Source organism: Crinia signifera, chromosome 19 (genome assembly GCF_055691185.1).
Source record: "Crinia signifera chromosome 19, ASM5569118v1, whole genome shotgun sequence".
NCBI lineage: Eukaryota > Metazoa > Chordata > Amphibia > Anura > Myobatrachidae > Crinia > Crinia signifera.
Window position 1 is genome coordinate 138,400,294 of NC_139226.1, and position 20,653 is coordinate 138,420,946.

Sequence of the window (20,653 nt, forward strand, 5' to 3'; positions counted from 1 at the left end):
TTCCACAGGGTCCTTGGATGGGCACCGCGCTTTTCTATAGCTGGTAAGGAAATGGTTAGGTCAAGATTGCTGAGCGTTACTCTCAGGTGCTGATGCTGGGACGCACTGGGGGTCTCTCCTGTGCCTTCATGCCTTAGGGTACTCAGGGACGACCACTGTCTCCCTAGCTGCAGGCTGGCATGGTGTCACGGCTCAGACTGCCCCGAGAACACCACCAGTGTGACAGCGCCCCCTAGGGACTGCAATCCCTTATTCTCTCTCTCTAGGAACAATTGCGCTGTTCTGTAAAGCTCTGACCCTTGGAATAGGGATTATTTCTCCCTATGGAGAATGACCCCATGTTTAGCCTGGGCATTCATAACACACATGAAGAACCATGCCAGGCTGTATGTCCTGCGCTCTTTCCTCCGTACCCATTCCTTATATATAGTGCACTGTGCTTTCTGGTCATGTGATCACACCGGGGACATGACACAAAGCTACAGCTGTCTGGACTCCGACCTATGCAGGATTATACTACATCATGGCTGAGAAGCACAGCATGAAACCAGAATGGTAATGTGACTCTGGGGGGAGGCCTAAGTCATCAATACGAAACAGAGTCAATCAGCAAAGAAAGTCAATAGATAAATGTAGAGAATAAGATTAATATGTACTCCTCACAGCATCTTCCAGCATAGCGGATAGGGTAATCCTGTGGTGTGGAGATGCTGTGGCACATTTTCCCGGAACAGCACTGACGCCCTGAGTGACAGTGATTGATGGGGCACAGACCTGTAGGGAGGATAGGGGCACAGAGACTAATGCCTGATCAGATTACCAATCTTCCTGCTGTCATATGAGGACACATACAGAGAAGTACAGTCAGCCTGTGCGTACGTATGTAGGGTCCACACATCTCCAGAGGTTGCTGTTGGCAACGGTCCCTTGGCATCTCCGCTATGGCTGCCTATATGACGGATGCGGGACTCCATTTTACTAATCAAAATTATTTTGTAGCCTGGGAAGGGCACATCATTAGCGTCTGTCCCCTGGTCCCAATAACCTAAAGAGAAAGCTAGAAGAATCTCCATGGGTAGGCTACATGTGGGAGCTCAGCAGCTGTGGAACTACATATTCCAGCATCCCCTGCCCTAGTGTTGCTGTGGCATTATGCTACAACTGTGGCAGAGCATACTGGGATATGTAGTTCCACAGCAGTTAGGTTGTAGATCTTATGCCACAAGCGTTAGAGGTTAAAGCCATTGCTGGATTGGGTTCGATATGATTTACCTACAACCAAAATACCGACAGCAATTGACCAACGGTCAAAATACCGAAAAGGGTCAAAATGCCAACATTTAAAATATAGGCAGGTCAAAAATTAGACACGATTTTCATATTTTTTGGGGTCTGTATGTTGACATAGACCGACATGAACCCCATGCTTCGGCACACTCCATGGGGGAATTACCTGGGATGGTAAAGTATGTACAAGTTGGTATTTTGACCGTCGGGATTTTGATTGTAGGTAAATTGTCCGCATCCCGCTGGATTCTAGGGCCGAGGGTGAGCAGTTATTATGTAGTTTGATATAGTGCCTCCATATTGCGTAGTGCCTCAGATAATAATAGTAATAATAATAATAATCAGCATTTTCAGTGCCGGGTCATTTACCAGCCCCAGCCCGACACCCTTCACATAGAAAAGCAAATTAACGGGTTAAAAATTCCTACCCAGTAATTTAACACTGGTATTTCTTCTGTGTGAAAGGGTCAACCAGTGTTGAAAATTCCGGGTCCTCCACCATGGTAAATTCCTGGGATTTACAACCCGGGTTAACCCTTTGATATAGAAAATGGACCACTGTTGAATGGCAAATAACCGGGTAGAAATTTTTAACCCAGTCATTTGGATTCCTATACCCGCACAACGCCGCACGCACAGCTTATATACCCCGGAGCAAGTGACTTTCCTATACCCGTACAATGCCGCACGCACGGCTTATATACCCCAGAGCGGGTGACTTTCCTATACCGGCACAAATATAATTATTTAGTGTTCCCGCTAGGCTGTTTTAGCGGGGCGCTGCGCCCTGCCCGATTTTTAAAGGGAAAAATGCACCCTGCCCCTCTAGCAGCGCCCTACTAAATCAGCCTGCAGTCTGTCCCGCCGGGGTTCCCGGGCCGCCGCATCGCTGAAGGGGGCTTGCCCGGCCATGGCTACGTCCCGGCAGCTCAGTGACGTAGTCATGGCCGGGCAAGCCACCTTCAGCGATGCGGCGACCCGGGCACGCCTCCTGTAGTGACGCGGCGGCGGCCCGGGCACGCCTCCTGTAGTGACGCGGCGGCGGCCCGGGCACGCCTCCTGTAGTGACGCGGCGGCGGCCCGGGCACGCCTCCTGTAGTGACGCGGCGGCGGCCCGGGCACGCCTCCTGTAGTGACGCGGCGGCGGCCTGGGCACGCCTCCTGTAGTGACGCGGCCCGGGCACGCCTCCTGTAGTGACGCGGCGGCGGCCCGGGCACGCCTCCTGTAGTGACATCGGTGGACCGGGCGCGCCCCCTCTAGTGACGTCGGCGTGCCCGGTCCGCCCCTCCAGCGCCCTGCCTCATTTGGTTCCTAGAAGGAACACTACTTATTTATATATAGTGCAGCATATTCTGTTACACTTTACAATTGTATACAGTGATAAAACTAAATGGATTAACATAGTAACATACATAGTCATTAAGGCTGAAAAAAAAGACGTTAGTCCATCAAGTTCAACCCATATGACTTGAGTAAGTCATATCTATAGGATTCCCTTAGTGGCCGATAATGTATCCAGTGTTGATGTAAAGTCAGTAACAGTAGTTGCTGTAATCACCCCACCGGCAATGAGTTCCAGAATGTTACTGCTCTAATGGTGAAGAATCCTCTTTATTCAGTACAGAATCTCTTTTCCTCGAGCCTCAGTACATGCCCGCGTGTCCTAAGTGTAGGCCTGTTACTGACCAATCATCTCCCAGTTCCATATGATTCCCAATCCTGTATGTGAACATACTATCATATCACCTCTCAGCCTCCGTTTCTCCAGTGTTAACATATTCAGCCTGGTTATCCTATCTTCGTATTCTAGTGATTCAAGACCTGTTACTAGCTTAGTCGCCCTTCTCTGTACCTGTACCAATTCATTTATGTCCTTTTTAAAGGTGCGGTGCCCAGAACTGAACACAATATTACAAGTGTGGTCTCACCAATGCCTTGTAAAGAGGCACTATCACATTGGCATCCCTTGAATTTATTCCCCTTTTAATGCATGCCAGTGTCCGGTTTGCTTTTGCTGCTGCATTTAAGCAGTGTGCACTATTACCCAATTTTTATTTTATAATGACCCCCAAGTCCTTCTCTACAGCAGAATTCCCTATAACAACTCAATTTTGCCTATAAGTAGCTTGTTCACTTTTGTTCCCATAATGAATTACTCTAAGTTATCAACATTAAACTGCATTCTCCAACTTCCAGTTTATTTAAGTCACTTTGAAGTGTTTCCACATCGTCTCCTGACTAATTTCCTTACTCAATTTCATGTCGTCCGCAAAGATTGCAATTTTACTCACTATGTCACTTCTTATATCATTAGTGAATATATTAAACAAGGTGGGTCCCAATATTAAACCTTGCAGGACTCCACTTTGGACATAACCCCAGCTGGAATGTATGCCATTTACCAACACTCTGTCCCCGATTGTGCAACCAGTTTTTAATCCAATTACAAATGTTATCTTCTAACCACAAATTACCTAGTTTCATTAATAACCTTTTATGAGCCACTGTGTCAAAAGCGTTAATGAAATCAAGCAGTTTTACATCAACAAATTTCCCTAAGTCCAGCCCCCTACTGACTTCCATATAGAAGCAAATTAAATTAGTCTGACATGATCTATTTTTGACGAATCTAAGCTGAGCCTCTTATCACTTTTTCCTGTTCTTAGAAATGTTGGATGCTATCTTTTATTATTCCTTCTAATATTTACCCCACAAAGGATGTAAAGGTGCCCACACACTAGAAAGATCTGCGATCGTACTCGATCACTTCTAACAAATGATTTTGCTGACAAAAGTATGCATGCTAGATATTGTTAATATCTTCTGAAAATGTATAGGACCTTCTACAACACATTCTTAAATTGCAGGAAAATGTCCAATGTATTCCACATTATCTCTCTTACTCTTGAATTTGATTGTGTTTTCTTCTGTATTTGTTTAATTTGGTGCTTCAATAAAAAAAAAAAAAAAAAAAAGAAAGATCTGCGATCTTAAGATGTGCGCATAAATTAGCTTTCAAATCTTTTGTCCATCCTGGACAAAAGATTTCAGGTAAGCGTAAATCTTTAACAAAGATCCTATGTGCATTCCTATGGATCTTTTGTTAAATCTTCTGATATTTAAGGCAGCACGTAAGATCAGAAGATTTAGCAAAAGATCCGCGGGAGCTCGCATCCAACCAATATCGGCAAAAAAAATAAAATAATGAACGATAGATATATCGGTCAATTTATTGGAAATCTGCAAAAAGTGTATGGGCACCCTAAGGCTGACCAGTCTATAATTTTCAGGGTTAGATTTGCTACCTTTCTTCCATATTGGTACTACGTTAGTTATGCACCAGTCCCTTGGTACCGTCCCCAAGTTTATTGATTCCTCGATTATCAGATATAATGGTAGTGCTATGACACAATTCAATTCTTTTAGTAACCTAGGGTGTAGTACAAACCAATATAGGAGGTAGGAGGGCCCTGCTCGCAAGCTTACAGTCTACTGGGATAATAGGAGGGATACATAAGCATAGGATTCCATAGCATGGCAGTCCCACCAGATTACAGGACAGTCCTGATGGGATGCAATTAGATATAAATGCTACTGGAGGTTGTATGGGGGTTCCGGAATATGATAAGTCTGAGAGGTGAGTTTTCAGGGAACCCTTGAAAGTTTGGAGGCTAGAGGAGAGTCTTATTGTACAGCTTAGAACGGGTGACTTCCCATAGGCCGGTGCCTACGCCTCCTACCTGGTAATCCGGCACTGCGTGTGACTGGGGATATACACCCCAGAATGGGTGACTTTCCATAGGCTGGTGCCTACTCTTCCTACCTGGTAATCCGCCACTGCGTGTTGCTGGGGATAGATATCGGGTTACGGCTGTTACTTCCTGAACCAGCGCCCAGCATGACATAAGGAGCCAGAGTCACCATTGTGTACATTCTGCAGTTCCACATAGAGGCAAATGGTGAATGCAAATCTCCAGAGCCCACAGTAAGTGTGCAGCCAATAAATCAGTCCTCCCCAAATGGGGAAACAAAGAAATTCTGAAGCACAAGGCATATATATATATATATATATATATATATATATATATATATATATATATATATATATATATATATATATATATATATATATACTGGGGTGCCAAATGAGCCCAGGCTTCACAGAGGGAATCCTATGTGTGCCAATCCATATCCATGAGAGGAAAAATGATTTCCACAGAGCGCACTCACCAGACTTAAAAAAAACCGGTTAAAACTTCCAATCTTTAATTCATCCTTTAAAATTCAACATGGATGAATCAGGGCACTCACCAAGCAGCAATATTTCAAGTGCTATTTTATTCCATCATGTTCATTTATAGTAAGCCGACGTTTCGGACCTGTTATAGGCCCTTAATAATGGAGTCCTGTGTCCCAAATAGAAGGCAATGTGGGACACAGGACACCATGATTAAGGACCTATAACAGGTCCGAAACGTCGGCTTACTATAAATGAACATGATGGAATAAAAAAGCACTTGAAATATTGCTGCTTGGTGAGTGCCCTGATTTCAAATTATGTGGATTTGGACCATGTTGGAGTAACATGTACACTCCGGTGCCTTCCTCCAGGCTTAGGACTCCATACAAGTAGGCTCCCAAGTAGGCAGTTACTGCCCTGACGAAAATGCGACCAGCATTGAAACGTTGGTGAACAAGGCATGTGTGTTGTGTCTTTTTTGTCCGAGTGCCGCCATCCTACACACGTATGTATGTGTGTGTGTATATATATATATATATATATATATATATATATATATATATATATATATATATATATATATATATATATATAGTAGAGTTCAGGAACCGCACTCTGGAAACAGATGAGACAACTTAGCGGTGCTCCACTTTAGAGGATATTCAATCCCAATAATAGTACATTCGATTGAAGTAGGCACTCACCACAGGCAATAAGAGCAAGTTGGATCAAAGTTTATTCAGATCATCACAGAATTGGTCGACGTTTCGATCCACCACAGGGACCTTTGTCAAGACAGAGCTGTATCACATCAGTGGACACTCTGCCTGGTGCTGCCTGTCCACTGATGTGATACAGCTCTGTCTTGACAAAGGTCCCTGTGGTGGATCGAAACGTCAACCAATTCTGTGATGATCTGAATAAACTTTGATCCAACTTGCTCTTATTGCCTGTGGTGAGTGCCTACTTCAATCGAATGTACTATATATATATATATATATATATATATATATATATATATATATATATATATATATATATATATATATATATATATATATATATAGATTAGATAGATTAGATATGTAGATAGATAGATAGATAGATAGATAGATAGATAGATATATCTATGTAATATCTGGGCTCCCGTTTTTCTTATGAGACCGCGTCCGCTCGCCACGCTTTGGGCACGGTGGCTCGCTACACTATATAAAATCAACTCCATATATACAGCAGGGGATTGAGGGACCTGGGGGGACCCCCAAAGAAACAGGCGGCACTCGATTAACTGGAAGAGTAGAATCCAATTTTTATCTGCACATAAAAATTGGATTCTACTCTTCCAGCTAATCGAGTGCCGCCTGTTTCTTTGGGGGTCCCCCCAGGTCCCTCAATCCAACTCTGCTGTTTGTAGATCCCTTTGAGGAAGGCACCTTGGCATATACCCCAGTGATGAGAGTGCCAGTCAACTATATATATATATATATATATATATATATATATATATATATATATATATATATATATATATATATATATATATACATACACATACATATATATATATATATATACACATACACACACACACACACACATATATATATACATACGGGTTGGTCGAATGCATTATGGTCGAATGTCATTACATCGAATCCATTAGGTCGAATTGCTAAAAGGTCGACATGATTCTAGGTCGACATGGGAAAAGGTCGAAATGATTCTAGGTCGAAAGGTCATTAGGTCGACAAGGTCATTAAATCGACATTGTCTAGGTCGACATTCACAAAGTCGACATGGGGTTTTTCACTGTTTTTTTACCTGAATGTCAACACAGTCGACATGGACACAGTTTAAAGTGCACTGCATCCCCTCGCATCGCTCGCTATGCGTCGGGCACGGTGCCTCGCTACGCTCGGCACACTATTTTATTCTCCCACCACGCCCTAGTGGATGGTAGGGCATGAAATACCGCCTGTCAGCACATGTCGGCTCAAAAAACCCCATGTCGACTTTGTGAATGTCGACCTAGACAATGTCGACCTAATGACCTGTCGAACTAATGACCTTTCGACCTAGAATCATTTCGACCTTTTCCCATGTCGACCTAGAATCATGTCGACCTTTTAGCAATTCGACCTAATTGATTCGATGTAATGACATTCGACCATAATGCATTCGACCAAATGACCGCATCCCATACATACATATAATTATGCAGGACGTGAGTAGTTGCACCATCGATGACTGCATGTACTCTGCAGATCCCTTGTGGGGCCATATAAATAATGGAAGATGATAATAAAATCCGTAATAGTAACATTGATGGCTCAGCCCGATGCTGAAATGCAAATATTTTTTCACGGATGTGCAAAATAAAACCCATCAACCAATGGGGTCAACACAAACAAAGGGTTAATACCTAGAGAGGGATGGATCGGATTTTAGGGTGCACTCAGACAAGACCAATATACCGGTGCTGTGCGGATGCTGCAGGACAGGAAGTCAGCTGTGCATGGCAAATACACCTCCCCCCATGAGATGTATATACTTCTTCCCTATCAGAATCACACATGATATATACATTCGGGGAGCCTGGAGGGGCTGACATGTTCTTTCTCCTTCACTTGGAGAGCTGGGGAATGAAGGACCTGCCAGATTCATTCCTTCTCCTCTGGTAACGCTGTGTTTAATCATTGTCCTGGCTCCCACTTCAATCAGATCCCAAACACATGCGATGTGCTCCCAGCCCTCCATACGCGGCCTGCCCCCGGCACACTGCCAGCATACCAGCCATTAATGGAGCCGGCTCATGTGACAGCAGCTGGACTGATGCACAGACTCTTCCCCACACAAATATTACTGTTCCTAAGCGATGGCAACACAAGTCCAGGAGCGGCCGCAGCGCACGGTGATCCTCCTGGATGTCACAGGGGATCTGGTTACAGGCTGTGTGTGTACGGACCCTGGATACGGGTTCTAGGAATAATAAGCGCTCACACACACATGGGTACACGGGGCCTGCAAATAGGTTATCCACCTAACGCAGCAATCGCATACACCTGCTGCAGTATTGTATGTTCATAGGACACGCCAACCGGGGGGGGGGGCAAAACCACCCCCGCTGGGGCCCCAAACCAACCACCCCAGCCCGGGCAGTGGCCGAAAACCTGGGCTGGGGGTCCAAAAACAGCCAGGGCCAAGCCCACCCCTGCCGGGGCCCAAAACCAAACACTCCAGCCGGGAGGGCCCAAAACCACCCATCCCAGCCAAAGCCGAGAACAACATTTTTTAGCTAGTCACATACATAAGGCACTTTATACCTCAGTAATATCAGAGATTCCTGGTGTAGGGATCCACTTTAAAGGTCACAGACTGTTGACGATAGATAGATCTGTGACTTTTGGAGGATACGCCATAACAGATAAAAGGACTGATAAGAATTTTAGTTCTACGACGGCAGCGGGGCGTTCTCGCAGCACACGTGAAACATACAGGGTCAGCAGGACGGAGGCGAGGGTCACACTGCAGAGAGAGGAGACACTGGGGGCTTCCTGTGTGCACAGGATATGATTATCAGCAGTTAGGTGCTGACATACTGCGCAGCGTGGAACACAAAGCAGATGTTTAACTTCACATTACATAAATATACCATTCCTGTTACTTTACTCTAATGCTGTGTACACATCGTACAATTTGCCATTCGATTTTGACTATATAGACATCGAATGGAGATCAAACATGTTTTTATGCTATCTATTCCGATTCGATCCTGACGTGCGCTCCCGTTCAGCTAAAATCGAATAGCCAAATAGTCAGTGCAGCAATGACTACACAGTGCCGCAATGACTATACAGTGCAGCAGTGACAATACAGCGCAGATCTGTATTATACAGCGCAGTAATGACTATACAGCGCAGCAGTGACAATACAGCGCAGTAATGACTATACAGTACCGCAATGACTACACAGTGCCGCAATGAATGTACAGCGTAGATCTGTACTTTACAATGCAGCAATGACTATACAGTGCAGATTAAATGCATACGGTTATGCAGCTGCAGTGTTATGTGGTGTCGGAAGCCTGTACTGAGCACAGGCTCCGTACGATGTATAAAGTGTAATTTAAATGTGAAAATGCACTTTGAAAATTTACTTAAGGAAGGAATCCCTGTGATAAGGGAATTAGATGGTAATTTTGGTTTCCTCCTGAATGTCTGTGAGTGGCACTGCACAGCATGTAGCAGGCGTTGTGTCTGTAGTTCCTGTGTAAAGGTGTTAGTAGTACATCACTTGTGTATGTGATGTGTCACTGAATACAGGCCATTCTGTGTGCAAGGTGTTGGTAATGCACAGACATTTGTGTTTCTTTATGCAAACATGTCCAGGAGAAAATCAAATGATCTCCACCATTCCTGGAAGTTATATATTCTAAGGAGACTGGACTCATCCTTTTAAGTATGTAATCTTAATTCATTATGCACTGGAAGTAAGAGGTCTGATTGATATGCAAATCCTAAAGGTATAGGGGAGGATCTGACCATGCCAGTGTGTTTTCTGTCTATATAAAGAAGGCATGTGAGCCCTGGTATTTGTACTTCTACCTGACGTGAATGCTGTAACATCACTGTATGCTGTACCTCCTATGATAGAAGAAGAGATATTTCTGCCTCAAGGCGACCGTTCTCATCTTGTGACCAACAGAATTACTGCAATAATTCCGTTCTCCGGCTGTTCTGGGTACAAGGGTCCAGCGTCCTCCCAGTTCCTCTCTGCCAGCTACCGAAGCAGAGGTCTGGTCTGTGGCCAGTGGGGAACCAACGGACGCCAGTCGGGGGGGGTTTCAGCAGCGTGTAGTACTCCAGCAGGTAGTACTCAGGTGCCAGCGTTTGGGCCTGAGGAAGTATCGATGGTCCCAGGCGACACGTGAATGGTAAATTGTGCAAGCGTGGCAAGCGGAGAGTGCCACGTGAGGGTCAGCGCTACACTAATTGGGGTTTCATGTCAGGTGCTGTCACCGACTCCCTCCCAAAAAACATGAAAACCTCAAATTGACTTTTTGCTTGTGTGGAGAGTACAGTCGGACAGCCTATTACCATTGCTGACGTTACATTACAATGTAATTCTAGCCTAGCCAATCAGGAATGGGAACGTATTTCTGTTCAGTCATGTGACGGACTCCCAGTGAATGGATAGGCCGAATCCACACAGCCATCGTTCACCTCACAAAAGGACTTCTTTTCATACATATGGGGAACGTGGCAGCCGTTAATATTTTAGCATAATGTTACTTTCGAGGTAATAAAGGTCTAATCCGGTGATACACAGAGAGCAGACTTATACCCCCCTCATAGCTGTGCCAGCTCCGGCATTCCTTCCTGGCTGTGTTATGAGCTGTAAATAGCCCCAGAGACCATAGGAGTCACGTGCGGAGTGATACACCATTGTGTCAATATTTCATGTCAGCCACACGAGGCCGCTCCCTGGTTCAGTCCATTACATTACATGGCGAGATAGCAGACGCATGCGCGGCAATGGCTGTGCTGGGGACACTGTGACCAGCAATGGAGGCTGGCGACAACAAGCGTCAGCTGCAGCAGAGAGATGTCAGACGCAGGTTGCAGAACACGTTTCACTGTGCGCATGTAGTGGCTCATTGGTTACCTAGAAAGCTTGCTGGGCGCCCAGGTCACATGCCAGACCTGGCCCCATATGGCGGCACTAATAAATTATTACACGTTCCTTGGGGCGAGAGAACCCCTCCATCTCTGCCCCTCTATAAACACATATAAAAGAATATTACCAGCCACAGGTCATGCCACGTACACTGGATGCATGACACGCTGCAAATGGACTTTTAGTCACGAGAATTATTTTAATTTTTTTATTACAACAATAACAAAACTTATTTAGTGATGTCATTGGTGAGCAATGTCATCAGTCACCTAATACACGGGTGACGCGGCATGTGTCACCTACACACACTTATTAGTGACCTCATCAGGCAGGACACCAGCCACCTAACACAGCTGACGTGGCACGTGGCACCTACACACAATCCTTAGTGATATCAGGCAGGACACCAGCCACCTAACACACAGCTGATGTGGCACCTACACACAATCCTTAGTGGTATCAGGCAGGACACTAACACACAGCTGATGTGGCACGTGGCATCTACACACAATCCTTAGGTGATATCAGGCAGGACACCAGCCACCTAACACAAAGCTGATGTGGCACGTGGCACCTACACACAATCCTTAGTGATATCAGGCAGGACACTAACACACAGCTGATGTGGCACGTGGCACCTACACACAATCCTTAGTGATATCAGGCAGGACACCAGCCACCTAACACACAGCTGATGTGGCACATGGCACCTACACACAATCCTTAGTGATATCAGGCAGGACACTAACACACAGCTGATGTGGCACGTGGCACCTACACACAATCCTTAGTGATATAGTCAGATAGGCCAGATTGCACAGGTTTTGTTAGGTGCAGGGTGCTAGAATGACCACTAGATCCCACAATCCACGGCCATCCTGTGGGCTGAATATTCATGAGAATGCAGTGACACCAAAGAGGAACATACTGATGTCACTACGCTCTCACAACATGGCTCCTCCTTCAAGAGTATGTTAGTATGTTACAATCCCACATGAAAGGTTTTATTTAGCAAGTAGATGTTTTTACCAGTGTTTTTCTTTTTTGCACTTCAGTAAATTAACTCCTTTGTGTGAGAGAGAGAGAGAGAGAGAGAGAGAGAGAGAGAGAGAGAGAGAGAGAGAGAGAGAGAGAGAGAGAGAGAGAGAGAGAGAGAGAGAGAGAGAGAGAGAGAACCAAGTAGTATTCCAAGATATCTCAGCCTTATTGTGTGTCATGTGACTGTGGTTGCTATGGTGCTATTATAAATTATGAAGAAACAAAGAAGGGAAACACCGTGCCCGACGCATGGCGAGAGTAGTGAGCCATGTGATGGGACGCAGTGCCACTTTTAGTGTTTATGTTGACTAAAAAAAAAAAAAAGACATGTCGATTTTTTCACTGTCAACCTTACCCATGTCGACCTAATGACCCTGTCGACCTTTCTGCAAGTAGAACTAGCGGTGTCCACCTACTTGCTGGTTACCTAATGATCCATACCCATATAACATATATGTGCTCTCATTGGTGTAGACCAGGGATGGGAAACCTTTGGCCCGCCAGCTGTTGCTGAACTACACATCCCAGCATGCAGTGGTACAGCTTTGCTATTTGGCCATGCTAAAACTGTAGCAAAGCAGTTTGGGATGTGTAGTTCAACAACAGCTGAAGGGCCGAAGGTTCCCCATCCCTGTTAGACATTAGCCTAGCCCCTCCTAAGTCAAGCTTATTACACACGAGAGGGTCGGGCTCAAATACTCTGTGCTGCTGAACACATTATAATGCCCTGATTATCTACAGCTCTTTCTACTTCTACCTGATCGCAAGCATGAGAAGAATTAACCCTGTTTTTAGGGAGGAATGCAATAGTACCCCAAGTAATAGTAAATACTTCTAAAGCGGAAATACATTTCTTTAGCAATGGGGGTGGACAGGATTGACAGAGTTAAATAAATAATGGCGCCCGTTCCCGAATGTGCTCAGTAACCCTATGCTGCTTCTGTGTGACCCGTCTGCCGGCACTCACAGGGGGCATGAGAACCGCGCGGTGTATGTGCGCCGCATGCTGAGCACTGAGGCTCTACAGAGTGATATACAATGCAGGGACAGACACTTGATGCTAGGACTCCCTGGCACAGGAGGGGTCTCTGCTCCCGCAGCTGAACAATAGATGGAGGCCGATCTCTAGATGAAGTCACTGAGATACAGGGGGGGGGGTGCACTTACTGGTTGAGTTGCCTTGCATCTGGATGATGCATTTTGAGTCCTTGCCCAGCTCCCTTGAATTAAAGGGTCGGACCCGTACAGCCACTTTCACAGAGGCGCCCGACATGGTGGTCAGCGGGAGGAGTAATCCAATTATACAGATGAATGAACTGAATTCTAGGAGGGGTGATGCCGCTCAGCTCCGCATTCTGGAAACACAAAGACAGCACAAGGTAAGTAGATAGGAGGACACAACTACCGTCCCACTTCCAAGGTGAGACATGGGGATTACCTGTGCAGGTAACACAGAAAGATGTACTGGAACGTTACCTCAAACACTGAGGGGCAGATTTATTAAGCTCGGTGAAGTGCACCGGCCAATCAGCTCCTACCTGTCATTTTTCAAACCAAGCCTGTAACTTCACAGGTAGGAGCTGATTGGCCGGTGATAAAAACCAGACACTTTATCACTTCACTGAGCTTAATAAATCTGCCCCTGAGTAAGGTGCCCGGTCTCCTGATTACACTCAGCTGCTGGATAATGAGAGAATGGCGATATATGGACACTTAGCTTCTGTTCCCAAGTGCTAGCCGTCCCAACTAAACGGACCGCACTGGGCCTGAAGTCATAGAAGCGCGACCTGTCCTCACTGGGACTTATCCTACTGATGAATCGTCTAATTAGCCAACTCCGCCTAGTGGGAATCAGGACGGCGCAGCGCAAACAGCATCGCAGGAGGCACGCTAGGTAATGCAGCATCGCAGGAGGCACGCTAGGTAATGCAGCATCGCAGGAGGCACGCTAGGTAATGCAGCATCGCAGGAGGCACGCTAGGTAATGCAGCATCGCAGGGGGCACGCTAGGTAATGCAGCATCGCAGGGGGCACGCTAGGTAATGCAGCATCGCAGGGGGCACGCTAGGTAATGCAGCATCGCAGGGGGCACGCTAGGTAATGCAGCATCGCAGGGGGCACGCTAGGTAATGCAGCATCGCAGGGGGCACGCTAGGTAATGCAGCATCGCAGGGGGCAGGCTAGGTAATGCAGCATCGCAGGGGGCACGCTAGGTAATGCAGCATCGCAGGGGGCACGCTAGGTAATGCAGCATCGCAGGGGGCACGCTAGGTAATGCAGCATCGCAGGAGGCACGCTAGGTAATGCAGCATCGCAGGGGGCACGCTAGGTAATGCAGCATCGCAGGAGGCACGCTAGGTAATGCAGCATCGCAGGAGGCACGCTAGGTAATGCAGCATCGCAGGAGGCACGCTAGGTAATGCAGCATCGCAGGAGGCACGCTAGGTAATGCAGCATCGCAGGAGGCACGCTAGGTAATGCAGCATCGCAGGAGGCACGCTAGGTAATGCAGCATCGCAGGAGGCACGCTAGGTAATGCAGCATCGCAGGAGGCACGCTAGGTAATGCAGCATCGCAGGAGGCACGCTAGGTAATGCAGCATCGCAGGAGGCACGCTAGGTAATGCAGCATCGCAGGAGGCACGCTAGGTAATGCAGCATCGCAGGAGGCACGCTAGGTAATGCAGCATCGCAGGAGGCACGCTAGGTAATGCAGCATCGCAGGAGGCACGCTAGGTAATGCAGCATCGCAGGAGGCGCGCTAGGTAATGCAGCATCGCAGGAGGCGCGCTAGGTAATGCAGGTATTTGCTACAATCTGCCCGCGAGTCCCGGCATTCTCCATGCTGATGAGAAAAGCTCCCACTGCTCCCCCTGGCGCCAGACGCAGCGATGAGAACGGAAGTGACCTCAGAGGTTTTATTTCACCAGATTGTGGAGCAATAGAATAGGCCGACCATTAAATGTTACTTGTGTAACAGGGCGAGGGACAGTTCCATATAAACAGCATGAAAAATGGTGCCCTATTCTTGTTTGCAAGTAAAGCAAAAAAGAAAGCAAATGGGTCAAAGTTATGCTGCGCTGCAGGGTGGTAGATGTAACATGCAGAGATCAGATGGCTTTTGGGAGGGTTCAAACGAAGTTCTATATTGCAGTGTAAAAATAAAGATGTATAGCATTTGTGGGCTACATGCAAAAGCAGACAGTATTTGCAATGCACAGAAACAATATAAATGCATATGATCCCTTGCATTGAAGCAGTTTCTCTCAGATACAAAGTTACTTACAAACATGACTAAGGACCTGCGTACTTAGCCTTGGAGAGAGATACAGTAGCAGCCACTCAGCCCCCAACTGCCATGTTACAGGCTGTGTTTGAAAGATGACAGTTTGGAGCTCATTGGCTGGTACTTTTCTCTGTCCACTTTATCCAAGGCTTAAGTGACATACACACGGTGCAACCCCCACAGCTGCGAGGACACGGCATCAGTAAGTGACATACACACGGGGCAACCCCCGCAGCTGCGAGGACACGGCATCGGTAAGTGACATACACACGGGGCAACCCCCGCAGCTGCGAGGACACGGCATAGGTAAGTGACATACACACGGGGCAACCCCCGCAGCTGCGAGGACACGGCATAGGTAAGTGACATACACACGGGGCAACCCCCGCAGCTGCGAGGACACGGCATAGGTAAGTGACATACACACGGGGCAACCCCCGCAGCTGCAAGGACACGGCATAGGTAAGTGACATACACAAGGGGCAACCCCCACAGCTGCGAGGACCCGGCATCGGTAAGTGACATACACAAGGGGCAACCCCCGCAGCTGCGAGGACATGGATTAGGTAAGTGACATACACACGGTGCGACCCCCGCAGCTGCGAGGACACGGCATAGGTATGTGGCATACACACGGTGCGACCCCTGCAGCTGCGAGGACACGGCATCGGTAAGTGACATACACATGGGGCCTTATTCAGATTTCATCGGTACTGCGCGCATTCGCACGCAGTACCGATGTTGTGCGTCTGCGCAGGCGTGTTTCTGCACATGCGCAGGCGCATGATGCGTGCACCCATGGCGACCTTTCGGGTCGCCGGGTGCACGCACCCATGGCAGTGCGGGGGGGGGGGGGGGGGGAGATGGGCGGGGAGCGCCGGGCTGCCCCATTACCATATGGGAACGCCCAGCGTTCCACGGGCGTTTCCATGAGAACGCTGGGCGTTCTCATGGTAATGAGGTAGTGACGCAGGTGTGTGGGCCGGGTAGCTGACATCACCGAATGTCAGCTGCCCGCCCATATCACGCCAGCGTGCACGCTAAACTAAGTAACTCAAAAGTCACTTATATAAGCGTGCACTTAGCGACCATCGAATGATGTGGGCGGACACCCCAGCAAAGCGAATGGATGTTTATGCAAAACATCCATTCGCTGCTGTGCGGGCGAAGCCGCACTTTGCTGGGGGTGGCGGGGGGGGGGGGACGTGCGTTCGCCGGGCGGGGTTTGGTGGACTCGCAAGGCTGCGAATTCACAGCCTTGCGAATCAACCTGAATAACCCCCATGGTGCGACCCCCGCAGCTGCGAGGACACGGCATCGGTAAGTGACATACACACGGTGCGACCCCCTCAGCTGCAAGGCCCCGGCATAGGTAAGTGACACTTGCCGATGCTGGCAGGCGACAGAGGACTGCGGGTGTGTAGGGGCTAAGTTACTAGGAATCTGCTGCACTATATAAGAACCTGTAAGTAATAATAATACATTATGCGGCCTGGCCCTATACGATCCACTACGTAGTATTGTTACTTATGATCCCGACCCCACAAGGCCTCATATTGGTATCGCAGACCCCATTACCACGGTGTGAATTTGGTTTCCTTTCCTTACGATCATATAGTGAAAATGGCCTCGATAGTACACATTTCCTTATCACAGATATACAGCCGTGTGAGATAAAGGCACAAAGTCCAGACACATATGTGCAATATTTACCAGCCTCCTACCCAGGTGACTGCATCCAGACTGGCAGATGTGAGGACTGGGCTGCGATACCCAGGTGACTGCATCCAGACTGGCAGATGTGAGGACTGGGCTGCGATACCCAGGTGACTGCATCCAGACTGGCAGATGTGAGGACTGGGCTGCGATACCCAGGTGACTGCATCCAGACTGGCAGATGTGAGGACTGGGCTGCGATACCCAGGTGACTGCATCCAGACTGGCAGATGTGAGGACTGGGCTGCGATACCCAGGTGACTGCATCCAGACTGGCAGATGTGAGGACTGGGCTGCGATACCCAGGTGACTGCATCCAGACTGGCAGATGTGAGGACTGGGCTGCTACACACACGACCTTATTCTGACGGACTTGCAAGGCTTCCAGACACTGTGCGCCGCTCACGCGGCCACCCGCACCCCCTCCTCGCACGCCGCGATCCCCCGCAGGGATGCGAGTGGATGATTTGTACAATAATCCATTCTCAGCCTTGGGTGCGGTGGACGAACCATTTGATGGTTGGCAACATCTAATGATTTCTCCATCGCTCGCAGACCTGAGACGCTTCTATTGCGCCCTGTGCGGGAAGCGGGCAGCTGACATCTGTGCAGACGCTAAAATTCAGTCCTTCGTGCGAATGCGCGGGGAACCAATTGAATTAGAATAACCCCCACAGTAACTGGGACACTGCTGTCCCGGGCATATAGAACAGCAACACAATAGCAGCTCGCGCTCAGCGCCAGACAGCGGAAATGTTTTACAGTCACCATCATCAGGACTGCAGCCAATAATCGGGTTTCTTTTGATAACCTGGTTTTACACAAACCAATGTGTGTATACAAATACGGGGCTAATATAGTCCAATGCCGGCCTTATGGTCACAGATAGGTGGGCAACGCTTGGTTATTGCTCAGCCCACAATGCACTGGGGTCACCTCTTATGGAACATAATGGGTTAAAGTCAGATGTTCCGGAAACCTCGGTATAACAATTAGCGCGCTGGAAATAACCAGATTACAGTAAGTGGGTCAATGACATCTCCAGGCCGTAAAAGGAACCTAGTTATACCATTATTCCACAATGGAATCTATAGAAAACCCCATGTTTGTCATGTGCCAGATAAATGCCGCATCTCTGCTATGCGCCACCTGCCAGAGCCCGCTGGATGCACGCTATAAGATTATCTTATCTGGCCAATCAGACTGCTTGGAATGAAGATATGGTAATTACTGGGAGCAAATGACAATTGAGTTTTGGTTTTAAATAACCCATTCACTCCCATGCGCCATGCGTGTCCAGGTGGGCCTGAGGACAACACATTTTTGTTGAAACGTTGATGTACTTTTACACACATCACTCAGGCTCAGGAGACCGAAGCTGTCAGGGTACATTCACATTTCCTGCCTACATGGTTTATCCATCAGCCCAAGAAATGATTATGATTACATTTTGATGCCGCTCATTTTCCTGAGGTAAGTGTATGCATTACTGGCACTCCTCTATTGTGGGCACACATCAGGGGCAGCCATTATGTAAGCTTGCTCAGCAGTCATGACAATGCAGCCAATCCATTCCCCAGGATCCTGTGATGTCATCACGGCACAATATGGCTGAAGCAATCTTGAGAAGACAGCCAATCAGGACAGTCTCCAGCAAGAGAACTCTGCGTGAATGGACAGACTGCGTTCTCATTAACGTTGGTACAGCTGATAAAATGGCTGCCTCTTTTGTACAGATTACCGGTGGCCTGCCACAGCCGCAGTTTGGTTTATATGGCAATACGTGCCATGACGTTTGCCAGAATCAGAATCAGAATCAGAATCAACTTTATTGGCCATGTATGCTTGCGCACACTAGGAATTTTTTGTGGATTTACAGTGCAGCATCAAGCAGGGATGAAGGTGGGGGGGTGAAGGCATTACATACATTACATTAAGACATTACATGTGGGGAACACATACCCGCCGAGCTGCACAGCGCCTAGGCAGCCATCAGCGGCGCCACTGGTCGCTGCAACAGCCAGGAAGGTAACATTAAGTACAGTTATCACATAGGGAGCACATACCCTCCGAGCTGCACAGCGCCTAGGCAGCCATCAGCGGCGCCACTGGTCGCTGCCAACAGCCAGGAAGGTAACATTAAGTACAGTTATCACATAGGGAGCACATACCCACCGAGCTGCACAGCGCCTAGGCAGCCATCAGCGGCGCCACTGGTCGCTGCAACAGCCAGGAAGGTAACATTAAGTACAGTTATCACATAGGGAGCACATACCCACCAAGCTGAACAGCGCCTAGGCAGCCATCAGCGGCGCCACTGGTCACAGAAACAGCCAGGTAGGTAACAATACAAGCAGAGAGACAGTACAGTTATCACACATGGAACATATTTGGCTGAGCTGCACAGCTCCTAGGCAGCCATCAGCGGCGCCATCTTGATCATGCTGCTCAAAGGCAGCAGTAATAATATTATTTTCATGGCAACGGAAGCATGAGTTCAACCGGATGCAGCACTTTTCTTCCAAAGCTGGCACACCCTGCCAGCTTGTTGTTCAACGGGTGTGCAACTAGTGATGGTACAGCATACAGGCTTTGCAAACAGTGGTTACGGAGGTACATGGTACAAATCATTGTAAAGAGACAGTAAACAAAGAAAATACATAGCTTTCATCGGCTTAGAGGCTGAGAGAGATGGTAATTGGTGAAAAATAAAATTATGCCATGTGCGGGTGTAAGTCCAAATCCAGTCCAAACTCCAGTCAAACTCATGCTTCTGTTGTCATGCTTACGATGCAGGCTAAGAGCAGGCAAAGCCTTTAAAGCAGGCTTGCAAACATTTCCAATATTAAAGGAAAGTTTGGGTCAGCTGGTACAGGGGGAGGGGCTGGTGTTTGCACAAATTCCTCAACAGGCTAATTAGTGGAAGGGGGAAGTTGCAGGCTCCAAGTAACAAAACAATTCACAATGCAGACTGTTCTTTAAATGAAAGCATCAGATGTTCAAATGGGATTCACGTACCTGTAAAATAGGAGATGAGATGGTTTCAGAACTTCTCTCCAGTCAAACTCATGCTTCTGTTGTCATGCTTACGATGCAGGCTAAGAGCAGGCAAAGCCTTTAAAGCAGGCTTGCAAACATTTCCAATATTAAAGGAAAGTTTGGGTCAGCTGGTACAGGGGGAGGGGCTGGTGTTTGCACAAATTCCTCAACAGGCTAATTAGTGGAAGGGGGAAGTTGCAGGCTCCAAGTAACAAAACAATTCACAATGCAGACTGTTCTTTAAATGAAAGCATCAGATGTTCAAATGGGATTCATGTACCTGTAAAATAGGAGATGAGATGGTTTCAGAACTTCTCTCCAGTCAAACTCATGCTTCTGTTGTCATGCTTACGAATGCACACACACACACA

General features: G+C 47.5%; 1 protein-coding gene across 12 annotated transcripts in view; it reads right to left on the reverse strand.

The window, feature by feature from the left end:
- The window catches only part of KIF1B (kinesin family member 1B), a 144,337-nt gene that overhangs the window by 111,792 nt on the left and 11,892 nt on the right, over positions 1–20,653 (reverse strand). For all 12 annotated transcript variants that reach the window (XM_083163481.1, XM_083163479.1, XM_083163480.1 and 9 more), the window contains exons 2-3: positions 20,262–20,562; positions 13,410–13,597 (exon numbers count right to left, since the gene is read on the reverse strand). In XM_083163481.1, the coding sequence (XP_083019607.1) occupies positions 13,410–13,515 (106 nt within the window). In that variant the 5' untranslated portion in view covers positions 13,516–13,597; positions 20,262–20,562. The remainder of the gene's footprint in view (positions 1–13,409; positions 13,598–20,261; positions 20,563–20,653) is intronic.